At 45.2% G+C, this 15,067-nt stretch overlaps 1 protein-coding gene across 1 annotated transcript in view; it reads right to left on the reverse strand.

The window, feature by feature from the left end:
- KCNQ1 (potassium voltage-gated channel subfamily Q member 1) overlaps positions 1 to 15,067 on the reverse strand; it is a 397,426-nt gene that overhangs the window by 80,179 nt on the left and 302,180 nt on the right. The window contains exon 12 of the mRNA XM_030811467.1: positions 357 to 432. Within this exon, the coding sequence (XP_030667327.1) occupies positions 357 to 432 (76 nt within the window). The remainder of the gene's footprint in view (positions 1 to 356; positions 433 to 15,067) is intronic.

Genomic DNA, 15,067 nt, shown 5'->3' on the forward strand with positions numbered 1-15,067 from the left:
CTCTGAGTCATTCTGATGTCACCCTCACATCTCTCACTAATGCTGCCTTGCACGACCCACCCCACGGGAGGACTGAGTGAGCCACACGGCTGCTGCCTTCTACTTGGTGAAGAAGACACTGCATGTGTCCCTGGTTCCAGGCCGGGCCTCCAAGGATACGTCCTCTGAGGGGCCTGCTGTCTGGGGTTCGGTGGGGTAGGCACTGTCAGGTCTCAGATAGGCCTGCCTGTGTGGCTTGGGGGTGGAGGCCTTGACAGCCTCCACTATGGGCAGGAGAGAACCCAGGAGAGGTGTGGGCAGCTGCATCAGGCTGCGAGGGGCAGGCTGAGGGCAGGAAGGCTCAGCACGGGGCTTACCTGGAATTTCTTCTTGGCCACAAAGTACTGCATGCGTCGAATGACCTTAATGGTGGCCCGATGGTGTTCCCGCAGCCTGCAGTGGAGAGAGGAGAGGAGGTTGTGAGTGGCCACCCTGTGCTGGTCATCCCCTCACTGCCCCTTCACTGCCTGAGGAGCACACAGACTGGATCCTTCCAGAAACAAGGAGAGTGTTCAACTCCATGGGATGGAGATATTTAGGCCATGTCCTAGTGTGGGCTCGAGGGGTGGGTGGGGGCAAGAGGCTCTTCAAGGTGAAATGTTTCACCTCACCTGTGAGTGGGAAGGGGACCCTTACCTTGAGTGTCATTCAGAAGGGGGTCAAGTAGGAGTCAGGGCCCTGAGTTGGCAATGGCTGTGCTGCTAACACATGGCAGCCATAGTAACTTCTTTCTATGCTTGGGCCTTCAGCAAATGGGATAAGAGGGTACATGCTGGCGATGCCCACAGCCCCTTTCAGCTGCTGTGTCCTGTAGCCCCACAAACAGCAAGCGCTTGGGAAAGTAGGGGCTACAGGAAAAATTAACAAGCGAAAGTTGCCACCAGAGCCACTCTGTTAAGGGGGCTGCATTGTTTTGCCTCCTAAAGTTTCTTCTAGAAATAAAGATCCTTTTACAAACAGCATCACAAAAGGAAACAAAGGGGATGATGTGTCTGTGCATAGAAAAAAGACTGGAGGAAAACACAGCGCCATGGAGGCCGCAGAAGATTCCCTCCTGGCAGTGAAGCTAACGCCTGCCTGACTTTCCTGATGGAACACCAGGGACTGGGAGACTAAGTGATGCCAACAGCAAGGAACTGCTGTGTGAGGCTTTGGAGACCAAGAAAGACGTAGAGGGTAAGGATCCCACATAGAAAGGAAATGAACTGAGCTGAGCCTGCATCCGAGCGTTTCCTCCTCAGGGCTCTTGTCAGTTTGGGGAGCATTGACACCCAACAGGGCGGGGACCCAGTGGGCTGCTGATAAAAATGTGGAGTCCAGGGCCAAAGAACACCCAGGACATGAGGGAACAAGGTTCTGGTCCTCTAGCCACCTTTCACACAACTTCCTCTGGAAACACTTGTGAATTCCTAAGCCACACGGGTAGGTGAGATTCATAGAAACTGAGCAAAAAGCAGTTGCTAAAGGGGTAAAAGCTAAGCAGAGTACTCAGTAGACTCATGGCACTGTGGAGAGAAGTTTTGGGGTTTAGAAGCTATCTAGAAGGCAGCCCTAGAAACTAAGCAATGCCAACTTAGCATCACATTAACCCCACCTCTCTCAATCCCTTACTGGAGTAAGATGCTTTGTGCATGGCAGAAGAAAATAAAATTATCTGTAGGGAGATAATATCCTTGAGTGTCTACAATTTTATACACGAAAGACTAAAAGGCAAGGGAAAGAGAGATCATACAGATCTAAAGGTGTGGTACTTTCAACAGCCTTAAATACTTGTAGCTCCTTCCATTAAGAGATGGAGTCTGTTTTCCTATTACTTGAATTTGGGATCACTTTGTGACTTTCATTGATGAAAGAGTGCTGGGGAACTTACACGGTATATAATTCATGTCCTTTTGGAATGTGGCCCTGCAAACAAGCTTGCTGATTAGAGAGGCCACATGGAGAACAGAGATGCCCCAGCTAACAGCCAGCACCAACAGAACAACCTCCTAGCTGAGCCAAGTCCAACCTCCTAGCTAAGCAAAGAAAAAAAATACACACACACACGCACACACACACACGCATGCACACACACACACACACACACACACACACATAGATGGAGTCTCGCTCTATTGCCAGGCTGGGGTGCAGTGGTGCAACCTCAGCTCACTGCAGCCTCCGCCTCCCAGGTTCAAGTGATTTTTCTGCCTCAGCCTCCTGAGTAGCAGGTGCACACCACCATGCCCAGCTAGTTTTTGTATTTTTAGTAAAGACAGGGTTTCATCATGTTGGCTAGGATGGTCTTCATCTCTTGACCTCATGATCTGTCTGCCTTGGCCTCCCAAAGTACTGGGATTACAGGCATGAGCCACCGTGCTCGGCCCAAAGAAAATATTTGAAGCCACTAAATTTAGGTCTAGTTTGCTATGCAACAATAGGTAACTGATACAGAAATAAGGACTAAGAAATAGGTAATGTCATATCAATATCCTAAAACATACGGCATTAATTTTGGGACAAGGAATTGGACAGAGGCTGGAAGAAGGGGCAGATCACAAGATGTCGGACTTTGAGCATGATGCCATATGTAATTGGGTGAGACTTTTAGGTATCATGGGGAGGGGGGGTGAGTGAATTTTGCATAGGGGAGAATGTGAAAGGTTATGGCCAGAGGGCAGACTGTGATTAAAGATGGGCATAATCCATTGTACTTCCTCCCATTGCAGGATAGAGTCTATCTCCACCATGGTGGAAATGATCATGTCTTCTGAAGCTCAGCCTCAAGGACCTTGTGGTATCTACTCTTACCCTCTTAGAATTCTGTTGGCTCATGGACAAGTCTGAGCTAGCCTGCTGGAACAGCCATGTGAAGGAGAGCTGAGAGACCCTGGCTGACAGCCCAGTGGCTCCAGATATGTGAAAACAACGGAGACCACTCAGCCACCACCATATCACCATGCAAGTACTGCCATGTCGTCGAGTCCAAGTGAGACCACCCAACTGGGCAGCCCAGATTGTTGACCCATAGATTTGTGAGCTAACAGATGATTGTGCTTTGCTTCAGAATATTTAGATGAAGACTTTAAAATAACCATGATAAATAGGTTCAAGAAAATAGATGAAAAGATAGAAAATTTTACCAGAGAAATAAAATTTATAGATATATAAAAAGGAAATTCCAGAAAAGTAAGGACCATAATGGAAATCAAGAATGCAATAGGTGAGCTGGATAGCAGGGACAACAGAGTAGAAAAGAATAGCTGTGAACCCAAAGAAAATAGCCAGCTTGGAGCATGAAAAGAAAACAGACTTAAAGGAGGAGATGAAACAAATGAAAAAGAAACATAAGATGGTAGATTGCATGCATTATAAGTGGATTAATAGTCCAATTAAAAGATCAAGATTGTCATGATTAAAAACAACTATATAAATCCACTTTAAAATATAAAGATACAAAAACATGTTGGGAAAGGACAGAAAAAGATAGGTCATGGTGTAGCCAAATGAAAACTGGTAAAGGAAAACCAATAGCAGACTTTAAGTATTACTAAAGAAGAATATGTCATAATTACAAAAGTGTCAATTCAGCAGGATGAGATCAATTCTAAATTTGTATGCACCTAAAAACATAACCTTAAAATATATAAAGCAAACTGGCCGAACTAAAAGGTAAAAGAGAAAATGGTGGGAGATTTGAACACACCTCGTCAGTAACTGATAGAAAAGCAGTCAAAGCTTTGTCAAGTCAGAGACAAATTTGAACAGCCTGATTAGCAACCTGACATATACAGAACACTGCTCCCTACAACTGGAGACTACATAAGCTTCCCTAGTGCACACAGAACATGTACCAAAAGAGACCATATGCAAGACTTCAGAAGCAAGTTCCAACAAATTTCAAAGAAAGCAAATCATGTTTATTACGCTCTCTGACTACAGTACAATTAAATTAGAAATCCATAAAAAGAGATAACTAGGGAATCTCCATATATTTTGGATATTAAACAATCTAAATAACCCAGGGGTCAAAGAAAAATATATAATGAGAATCAAACAACAGTTTAAATTAAATAGTAATAAAAATGTAATGTATTAATATTCATAGCTAAATAGGTACTTTAAAGTGAAATAAGCACAGAGAGTGAAACTTGTGGCTTTAAATGCATGTCTCAGAGCAAAGGAAAGGCTGAAATCCATCTCAAGCAGTTAAAAAAATGGCAAATTACACCCAAAGATAGTAGGAGGAAAGAGATAAAGTTAAGAGCATAGTCAATGAGATAAAAAATGAACATTATTTAAGGAAAATCAACGAAGCCAAAATTTGGTTCTCAGAAGAGACTAATAAAGCAGACACACTTTTGGGAAGATTGATCAGGTGGGGGAGGGGACACAAATGACCACCGTCAGGAGTTAAAAATGGAACATCACTATAGACTTAGAGGTGCTGAAACATTTATTCAGAGGACATTGCAAACAAAAATACTTTTGATGATTTAGATAAAATATACAAATTCTTTAAAAACACAATATGTAACAGTAGACACAAAAACAAAAATAATACAAATTACCCAATATTAATTAAATAAGTTAAATTTGGAATTTTCATGATCTTCTGGCAAAGAAAACTCTATATCTAGATGACATCACCAGTAAATTCTTCCAAATATTTAAGGAAAAAATAATGTCAATTTTATACAAGTATTTTCATAAGGCAGCATAACCTTGATATCCAAATCTGACGAGGATATTTCAAGAAAGAAAAAAAAAATCACAGGTTAATCTCTCTTGTGAACATACATGCAAATATCCTAACCACCACCAGCAAGCTGCATGTACCGCTGTGCCCAAACACATGCTCGAATGTGGTTTAATCCACTTGTGCATGCTCAGTTTACCCTCTAAGGACCAAGCAACGTAACTCTTCACATCAACAGAATAAGTAAGAAAAAATAGAATCAACACAACAGATTGTAGAAAAGCATTTGATAAAACCCGAGACCTGTTCATGATTAAAAACACAACACTTAGCAAACTAGGAATAGAAACTCCATTACCTAAAAAAAGAACAAAAACGAAAACAAAAAACCCCAAACCCTAAACAGACATCATACTTAATAGGGAAATGAGATACACTTTCCTCCTGAGACAGGAAGCAAGGCAAGGATGTTATCGTTTCTATTTCACATTGTCCAGAAAGTCCCAGCTGGTATGTTAAAAAGGTAGGAAAAGGGAGATAAAAGGTATAAGGATTGCACAGAAAAAAATAAAACATTTGTTATTTGCAAATGACATAACCGTATATGTAAAAAAAATCCCTAAGAATCCTCAGAGAAACTATTGGAATTAATACATGAATTTAGTAAGAATGCTGGTTTTAAGGATGATATATAATAATTATATTTCTAGGCCTGGCAGAGTGGCTCACATCTGCAATCCCGGTGCTTTGGGAGGGTGGGGTGGGAGGATCACTTGAGCGCAGGAGTTTGAGATCAGCCTGGGCAACATAGTGAGACCCCATCTGTAGAAAAAATAAATTTAAAAAATAGCCAGGCTTGGTGGTGTGTACCTGTGGTTCTAGCTACTCAGGAGGCTGAGATGGGCGGACTGCTTGAGCCCAGGAGCTCAAGGCTGCTGTAAGCTATGAGCCTGGAAAGCAGAGACCCTGTCTCTAAAATGTGTATATGTATATTTCTATATGCTAGTAACAATTAGAAAATAAAATATATCAATTATAATAGCATCAATAAGCATAAACTTGACCATAAACTTAAGAATAGATCTTTCAAAAAAGTTTTTGTTTCTTCTTTACTGTCTTCCTTTCACAATTTTTTCTTTCTTTCTTTCTTTCTTTTTTTTTCTTCTAAGATGGGGTCTTGTCATTTTGCCCAGGCTGGTTTCAAACTCCTGGGCTCAAGTGATCCTCTCACCTCAGCCCAAGTAGTTGCTATTACAGGTGTGAGTCATCGTACCCAGCTCTAAAATAAATCTGTTTAAAGATGTGTAAGACTACTACACAGAAAAGCACTGAGCATTGGAGAGACAGATAAAGAAGACCTAACTCGACTTGGGGATATAGTATATTCATGTATAAGAAGACTCAATATTTATAAGATGTTAATTTTCTGCAAATTGAGGTGTGGATTAAATATGATTCCAATCAATATCACAGTGCTTTTTGTTTATTTATTTATTTATTGGAAATTGACAAGGTGATTCTAAAATATTCCTTACAATGTGAAGGGCCAAGAATAGCCAAAACGATCTTGAAGAACAACAAAGTCAGAGGTCTGACACTCCCAGGGTTTCATGAGGCCACAGGGCTTGATTAAGAGCGTGTGGGCAGACAGATGAACAGTGGGGGTCTGACAGAATAGGGCAGTGGTTCCTCAACCTTTTTGGCACCAGGGACCAGTTCCGTGGAAGACAATTTTTCCATGGACAGGGTGGGGTGGGGAGAGATGGTTTCAGGATGAAACTGTTCCAGTTCAGATCAGCAGGCATTAGATTCTCATAAGGAGCACACGGCCTAGATCCCTCACATGTGCAGTTCACAATAGGGTTCGCGCTCCTGTGAGAATCTAATGCTGCCACTGATCTGACAGGAGGCAGAGCTCAGGGGATCATGTTTGCTTGCCAACCGCTCACCTCCTGCTGTACTGCCCTGTTCCTAACAGTCTATGGATGGGTACTGGTCTGTGGCCTGGGGGACCCCTGGAATAGGACATTAGACACACAAACACTCCTGTGGCCACTGGTTCATAGAAAAGACGCCTTTGCCGTTGAGCTGGTGGAAGGATATGCTTTTCAATAAACGGTGCTGGAACAATTTGGATACACACGTGAAAATATATAAACCATGATCCTTACCACACACCAGTCACAAAGTTAACCCAGGTAGAGTCACAGGCCTAACTATGAGGCAATCGGGCCTGTCGAAGAAAGTGGGATATTTTCACGACCTGGGATGGGCAAAGACGTCTTTAATGGAACACAAACAGTATGAACTGTAACAGAAAACTATTTGACAAATTGGAGGCCCCAAGGTCTCCGTGATGGTCTCATGAAGGCCCCCCTCCCAGCCTGACACGCGAGAGGAACTATTACCCTGGCCTCACGTCCTGGCCTCTTTGCATCACCCCAAACAGCCTGGGAGCAGGCAGGGAACGGGGAGTCATAGGCGCCTGACTGTGAAGGGTCCCCCACTGGCTGTGACTTAGGGCCTTGGGAGCTGTGGCCATGACCGCCAAGGTCTGCATGTGGCCCAACATCCAGTGAGAATACTCGGGGCTTCTTAGATTCTGTTCTGCACAGAGGGCCATGTCCCATGGCTGCTTCACAGGCTGCTAGAAGCTGCTGCGGGCCTCCCCTCCTGTCAACTACCTAGAACACAGCCGGAGCCTTCACAGGCAAACAGCCCGGCTGGGACTGCAAGCAGGTCAGGGCTGAGGGTGCCAGGCCAGGCCTCTAGATCTGCTCAGGCCATGGTGTGGGTCAGCCACTGCTCTGGTGACAGCGCTGGCTACCTGGCTTTCCTGCTGAACACAGTCGACCCTGTGGTCTCAGAGAGAAGGGCCCGGCTTGCTCCTTTGCAGGGGGTGGTCTCTCTCTCTCTGTATTGGGTGAGGCCTGGGATGGGGCCAAGTGGCCTTTCCTGGTAGTGATACAGAAGAGGGGAAGGGAAGTGCTGGGAGGAGAAGGGCGGGTCCCTGGCTGGGGTTCCACTCTCGGGCCTATGTGCACGGACCCAGGTGAGGACATTTTGGTTTTTCTGCCCAAATGTTGCATTTCCCAAGAACACCCTGGCCTGCCATGCTCCCATCCTGTGCCTACAAAAATCTCAAGACCTTAGCAGGCAGACACACAAGCGGCTGGACATCAAGAGGAACACATCAGCAGAAGAAGACACAAGCAACTGGATGTTGAGGGTAGGTTGAGAGGAACACACCAGCGTAAGACCACACCGACAGACACCGACAGACACCGACAGGCACCGACAGGCCGGCAGGCCATTGACCGGAGGAACGATGCAGGGTTTGGCTGGGGTGGACACAGGAGAGCCCAGGCTGCTGAGCGGCCTGACGCCAGCGGAAAACCACCCTCCCACTCCATCTCCCTTCTGGCTCCCCCATCGGCTGAGAGCTACCTCCACTCAATAAAACCTTGCACTCATTCTCCAAGCCCATGTGTGATCTGATTCTTCTAGTACACCAAGGCAAGAACCCCGGGATACAGAAAGACCTCTGTCTTTGCCGTAAGGCAGGGTGTCTAACTGAGCTGACTAACGCAAGCTGTCTATGGACGGCTAAACTAAAGAGCACCCTGTAACACACACCCATGGGGCTTCAGCTGTAAACATTCACCCCTAGATGCTGCTGTGGGGTCGGAGCCCCACAACCTGTCCGACTGTATGCTCCCCTAGAGCTTTGAGTAGCAGGGCACTGAAGAAGCAAGCAACACCCCTGTTACATGTCCTGCAAGGGGGACAAGGAAACCTTTCCCGTTTCAGTAGCTCTGATGCAGGAGCGAGCTGGTAAGAGACAGGGGGCAGGACGGAGGCTGCCCTGGGCCCTGAAGGAAGTGACCCCTGGACCCTGGTTGCAGGAAGGGACCGAGGGCCCGGGGCTGGTGCCCTCCTGCCTGGGCTGGGCCACCCTCCAGGCCTGTGGCTTCCTCACCTACTGAAGGGAGGATGGACCCTCTCCCTGCAAGCACCACCCGGCTTGGGAGAGGAGGAAGGGACGTGCTGCCCAGTGGGGGCTTGGCCGTGGGTCAGCTGCTGAGAAAAGACCCACTTCATTCATCTCCTCACTCGTTCATGCACCCACTGACCTGTATCTCACCTATTCATTCATTAATGAACAAGTTATTGTTAATAATTTGTAGATTAATGAGATGAGCTCCCCACCCCCCATCCGCTGGTTCATTTGTTAATGTGCTGCCTAAATTACCCATTAGCTCCTCCACGCCTGCCTGCCCCGTCCACGTACATGAAGTGCCGCTGGGCACACAGCCCAGGCTGAGTGGTCTCAGGGGCTGAGCCCACTGAAGGACCCGTTGTTTCTGGATAGGTCAAATTCAAAGCCAGGAGCCCCCATGCTGCCCAGGCTGGGCTGGCTGGGGTGGGGGCTGCTGGGCTGCCCAAGGGGCCAGCGCCACATTCAACACACGTCACTGGGGGCCACCGAAGGACACTGTGGGAAAGCAGAGGCAGGAAGTTTCCCGGACTGGGCTGCCCATGGAGGGCCGACCTTCCCACCTGTGGAACAGATTCCCAGCAGCTCAGGAGCCTGGCCTCCATCCAGGCAGATCCTGAGGCCCAGGGTAGGGGCTGGCATGTGGGAGGGCTGGAGGTGACTCCAAGGGGTCCTGGGGCTTGGGTCCAGTACAGCTCAGGGTAGGGCTGGGCCTGGAGATGCCCAGCGTGGAGGAGAGGCTGGCCTCACCTGTGTCCCTGAGCCTTCGGCCCCTCCCAGGACCTCTGTCCCCCTCTCCCCCAGCCAGAGAGTTAAGTCAGATGTAAGCCCCTTGTACCCACCCTGCCTAGACAAGCTCTTGGCCCCTTCTGGAGCATCCTCTAACTCTGGAATAAGGAAGAATTTATCAGCTTTGCCTGGGAGTGGAGATGAAAAGAAAATAAGGAAATAAGAGCTCTCTCTCTTCCTTCCCACATGCTGGGGTGTCACTCTTTGCAGCTCCCTCCTGCGTGGTGAGGTCCCACACCTGTGTGTCCTAGGAGACACAGGGCTGTCTTCAAATGCCTGAGCTTGGGGGGTCCTCTAAGTTGCCACAGTACCTTGGGGAAGGAACATCCCCTGGGGACCCCTGCCCTCTGCACACACACAGGCTTGTGAGACGAAGAGAGGCAGATGGGTGGGGGTCTTGGCAGAGGAAACCCAGGGTGCTGGAGGACGCAAGAGACATGAAGAGGGAAACTGAAGTCACTCTACGTCACATCCCCCTAGCAGCCACCTCGTAGACATGGGGGCCTTGCAGGCCTTCCAGACTCTTCCTTGAGCACTTACGTCAGCAGACACAAGCACATCATATGTGTGGTTTCCTGCACCTCCCAGTGTGTTGTTTTGCTGCTTTTTATTTTGAAACAATTACAGATTCCTAGGAAGTTGGGAAAAAAAAAGTACCAAGAGGTCCTGTATGCCCTCTACCTGAGTTCGCGATGGTCACACCTTGCATGGCTGGAGTACCAGATCAATGCCAGGAGGTTGACATTGGTACAGTGTGCATGGCTCTGCCTTGTGTTCGCACATGCAGATTCGCGTGATCACCACAGCAAAAAGGAATGGAAGTCCTTCCCACCAGAAAGATCCCCTCTGCTGCTCCTGTACGGTCACTCCCACCCTCACCATTCCTAACCCCAGGAGCCACCATCTGATCTCCATCCCTACAGCCTGGACTTTGAGAAGGTTATCTACACAGAATCACACAGCATGTGACCTTTCGGGGGAGGCTTCTTCTCCTCAGCACAATTCCTGTAAGATCCGCTCAGGTTGTACCAATAGTGGGTTCCTTTCTACTGCTGGGTAGTGTTTCAAGGTACGGATGCACCACTGTTTGCCGGTTCCCCTGTTGAATGATACTTAGATTGTTCTCAGCTTTCAGCTAATTAGGAATAAAGCTTCTGTAGATTTTCATTTACAGTTTTGTGTATGAATATGAGTCTTCATTTCTTTGGGATAAATGCCCAGGAGGAGTTCAGTTGCCGGGATGTGTGGTAGTTGCATGCTGACTTTTATAAGAAACGACCACATTATTTTCCCCGAGTGGCTGCATCATTTTACATTCCCAGCAGCAACAGATGGGCAATCCCATTTCTCCACATCCTCGCCAACATTTGATGTCATCATTACTTTTCATTTTAGCCATTCTGATAGGTGTGTAGTGACCGCTCACTGTGGTTTTAATCTGCATTTCCATCTTCGCTAACGAAGTTGATCATCTTTTGGTGTGCTTCTTCCCTATCATCTATTTTCTTTGGTGAAATGTCTCTTCATGTCTTTTGTCCATTTTCTAGTTGGACTGGCTGAGTTTTTTACTGTTGAGTTTTGAGAGTGCTTCATGTTCTAGATGCCAGTTGTCAAATATGTGGCTTGCACATATTTTCTCCAAGTTTATAGTTTGCATTTTTATCCCCTTCACTGGGGCTTTCATAAAACAAGTGTTTTAAGTTTTAATGGGGTCCATTTCATCAATTTTTCTTAAATAGATTAGGCTTTTAGCATCCAGTGTGAGAACTCTTTGTCCATCCTAAATCCTAAATACTTTCTCCTCCATGTTTTTCTAAAGGTTTCAGAGTTGTACACTTCATATTTAAGTCCCAGGTGGCTACTGAGTTAATTTTTATATAAAGTGTGAGACTTAGGTCAGGGTTTTATTTATTTGGCCTATGAATGACCAACTGCTCCTGTGCCATGTGTTGAAAGAGGAGTCTTCCTCCACTGAATTTTGCATCTTTGTCTTAAAATTAGTCAGGCATATTTGTGTGTGTCTATTTCTGGATTCCTTGTTCTGTTCTGTTGAGCTACATGTTTATTCCTCCACCAATATCAAATCATATTGATTCCTTACTGTATAGTAGGGCTTAAAATTGGTAGAGTGATTTCTCCCACTTAATTCTTTTTCAAAATTGTTTTAATCTACAGCATGTGCCTTTCCATATAGATTTTAGAACAAGTTTGTCCATGTCCATAAGAAACGTTGCTAGGATTCTTGTTAGGAATTATGCTATATTTATAGGTAATTCTAAGGAGAATTGAAATGTTTACTATCTTGAGTTTTCCAATTCATGAACATGGAATGTCTCTCCATTGATTTAGGTTTTGATTTCATTCATTGGCATATTGCAATTTTTAGTATATACATCTTTACATGTTTTGTTAAATTTATACCTAAGTATTTTAATTTCTTTAGCACAATTGTAAATGGTATTATGTTTCTAATTTTGGTTTTCACAGGTTCATTGTTAGTGTATAGAAATGCAGGTGATTTTTGTGTGCTGAACTCCTAAGTTGCAGATATTTTTACTGTAGATTCCTTGGGATTTTCTATATAGACAATTCTATCTTCGCAAATAGAAACAGTTTTAGATCCTCCTTTCTGATCTACATGTCCCATTTCTTTGTCTTGTCTTATTGCAGTGGCTGGAACTTCCAGTACTATGTTGAACAGAAGTGGTGAGAACAGACAACCTTGCCTTCTTTTTTATTTTAGGGGGAAAGTATTCTGTTTTTCACCATTAAGTGTGATGTGATGTTAGCTGTGGGTTTTTTTTTTTTAAGATGCTCTTGATCAAGTTGGGAAAGTTCCATAATAGATCACATTAATTAAGTTTTGAAAGTTAACTAGCCTCGCATTACCTAGAATAAATCTCTCCTGGTTGTTACATAATTTTCTTATACAATGTCAGATAAGTAGTTTTTAAAAACAATGCAGAAAGCTCCCAAGGACTCGTTATTCAAAATAAATGCTAGACGGCCAGGTGTGGTGGCTCACACCTGTAATTCCAGCACTTTGGGAGCCCAAGGTGGGCGGATTGCTTTGAGCTCAGGAGTTCAAGACCAGCCTGGGCAACATAGCCAAACCACATCTCTACAAAAACAAACAAACAAAACACAAAATAAATGCTGGACCCTGATAGCCCCACCCCAACTGTATCCTTGTCTCCCCAATCCTGGGTAACCATCAACCTGAATCCTGTGTTCCTCTCTCCCTTGCTTTCTTTTTTAATATAATATTATTGAATCTATATGTGTCCCAAAAGTCATGTTTTTTTTTTTTAAATTTTAGTAATTTAAACTTGATAAGAATGCAGTGGGCTTTTCCTTGGTATTATATTGCCAAGGCTTTGCACATGGTTGTCTGTCACTCTGGCTTGTTTGTTTTAATTGGTTTAAAATTCTCTTTTGTATGGGCATTCCACGTTTACTCACTCTCCTGCTAGGGGGCAAGTGGCTGGTTGCTCGTGGAGCCTGTGAACAGCGTTGCAACACACACTCCTGTTCATTCTCACTCGTCCACACACCAGAGTTCACTTTTGGTGTGTGCCCAGACATGGGACTGCTGGGTCAACAGGTATGTGAATTCACCACCTTGGAGGTGATGCCACCCTTTTAAAGTGGTAGTCCCACTGTATACTCCCATCAGCAGTGGAGGAGAGACCCAGGGCCCTACATCCCTGCCACCACTCCCAATGGTCAGACTTTGTGGTTTATGCCAATGGAGTGATGTAAATGGTTTCTGTAAATGGTGCCTTCACATACTCACTGGCCACATGTGTTCCTTGACCATGAAAGGCAGAGCAAGTCTTTGTCTTTGGCCCATTTTTCTGTCCGATAATTTGTATCTTTATTGATTCGTTATTTTAGTTTCTATTATTGATTTTATTGGTTATACACACACATATATAAATACATTATATATGTTATGTATTAGTTATATGTACACCAATTCTTTGTCAATTCATTGTATTGTGAATATCCATTTCTTTGGTAGGCAGAATAAGGGCTCTCCCAAAGATGTCCTAGAACCTATGAATATGTTACCTTATACGGCAAAAGGGACTTTGTATCTGTAATTAAGGTCATGAACATTGAGATGGGGAAATTATATTGAATTGTCTAGGTGGGCCCAATTAACCACAAGTCTTTAAAAGTAAAGGCCCTGGCCAGGCACAGTGGCTCATGCCTATAATCCCAGTGCTTTGGGAGGCCAAGGGTGAGGTGGGAGGCTCACTTAAAGCCAGGAGTTCAAGACCCATTTAGGCAACATAGAGAGACTCCACCTCTACAAAAAATTAAACAAAATTAGCCAGGCACAGTGGCATGTGCGTGTAGTCCCAGCTACTCAGGAAGTTGAGGTGGAAGAATCGTTTGATCCAGGAAGTTCAAGGTTACAGTAAACTATGATTGTGCCGCTGCACTCCAACCTGGGTCACAGAGCAAAACCCTATAACAACAACAACAACAACAACAACAACAGTGGAGACTCTTTCCTGGCTGTGGTCAGAGAGAGCTGTGATTACGAAAAAAATGTCAGAGAGGAGCAACACGATGGCTCTGAAGATAGAGGAAGGGGCTAAAGGCCAAGGAATGCAGACAACCTCTAGAAGCTGAAAAAGGCAAGGACATAGATCCTCCCCTAGAACCTCCAGCGCTAATGACACCTTCCAGCCCCATCAGACCTGGCGTTGGACCTCTGACTGACAGAAGTGAAAGATAATAAACGTCTGTTTTTCTGATGTGTGTTGGTGGTCACCCGTTAAAACAGTGCCAGGAAACTAGTGCAAACCCCTGTCTGCAATTTGTCACTTTCTTTAAGGTATCTTTGGATGATGAGGGATTCTTATTTTGTTAAATGAAATTGACCAATATTTTTCTTTCATAGCTAATGATTTTGTGTCTTGTAAAATAAATATTTCCCTATGCCAAGTTATAAAAGATACTAATAAACGTATATTATCCAGTAAGAGTTTTAAGGTTTGCTTTTAACATTTAATTCCTAGATCCACCTGGAGTCAGTTTTTATAGATTGCATGAGGTGGGGGCCCAACTCTATCTTTTTCCTTCTGGATGATGATTGATTCCAGCAACCTGCAACACCTCCTTGGTCACATGTCAACGTCCTACACTTGTATGGATCTCTTCAGGGCTCTCTGTCTTGTCCACTGGGCTAATTGTCTACCCTTGTGCCTACACTGCAACATCTTAGTTACTATAGCCTCTTCCACCATCCTGGTATCTGGAAGGCAGGCCCCTTCCTTGATCTTCTTGGCAAGGTCTTGGTTATTTTTATTCAGTTCTTTATTCAGCCATAGAAATTTTAGACTCATCATGTTAAGTTCCCTGAAAAACCCACTGGAGGATGCCTGGGTTGCAGGTGAGAGGCTGGGGTGGTGAGAAAGCCCAGCAGAGGCTCCTTCTGGCACCACTGCCTGTGCCCACTGCATGTGAACACACAGACATGGAATGGGCACACCCCTCAAGGGCCCTCCTCCAGATATACGGCATGGCCAGCCTGGCTCTGGCAGTCTACA

Source organism: Nomascus leucogenys, chromosome 4 (assembly GCF_006542625.1).
Source record: "Nomascus leucogenys isolate Asia chromosome 4, Asia_NLE_v1, whole genome shotgun sequence".
Lineage (NCBI taxonomy): Eukaryota > Metazoa > Chordata > Mammalia > Primates > Hylobatidae > Nomascus > Nomascus leucogenys.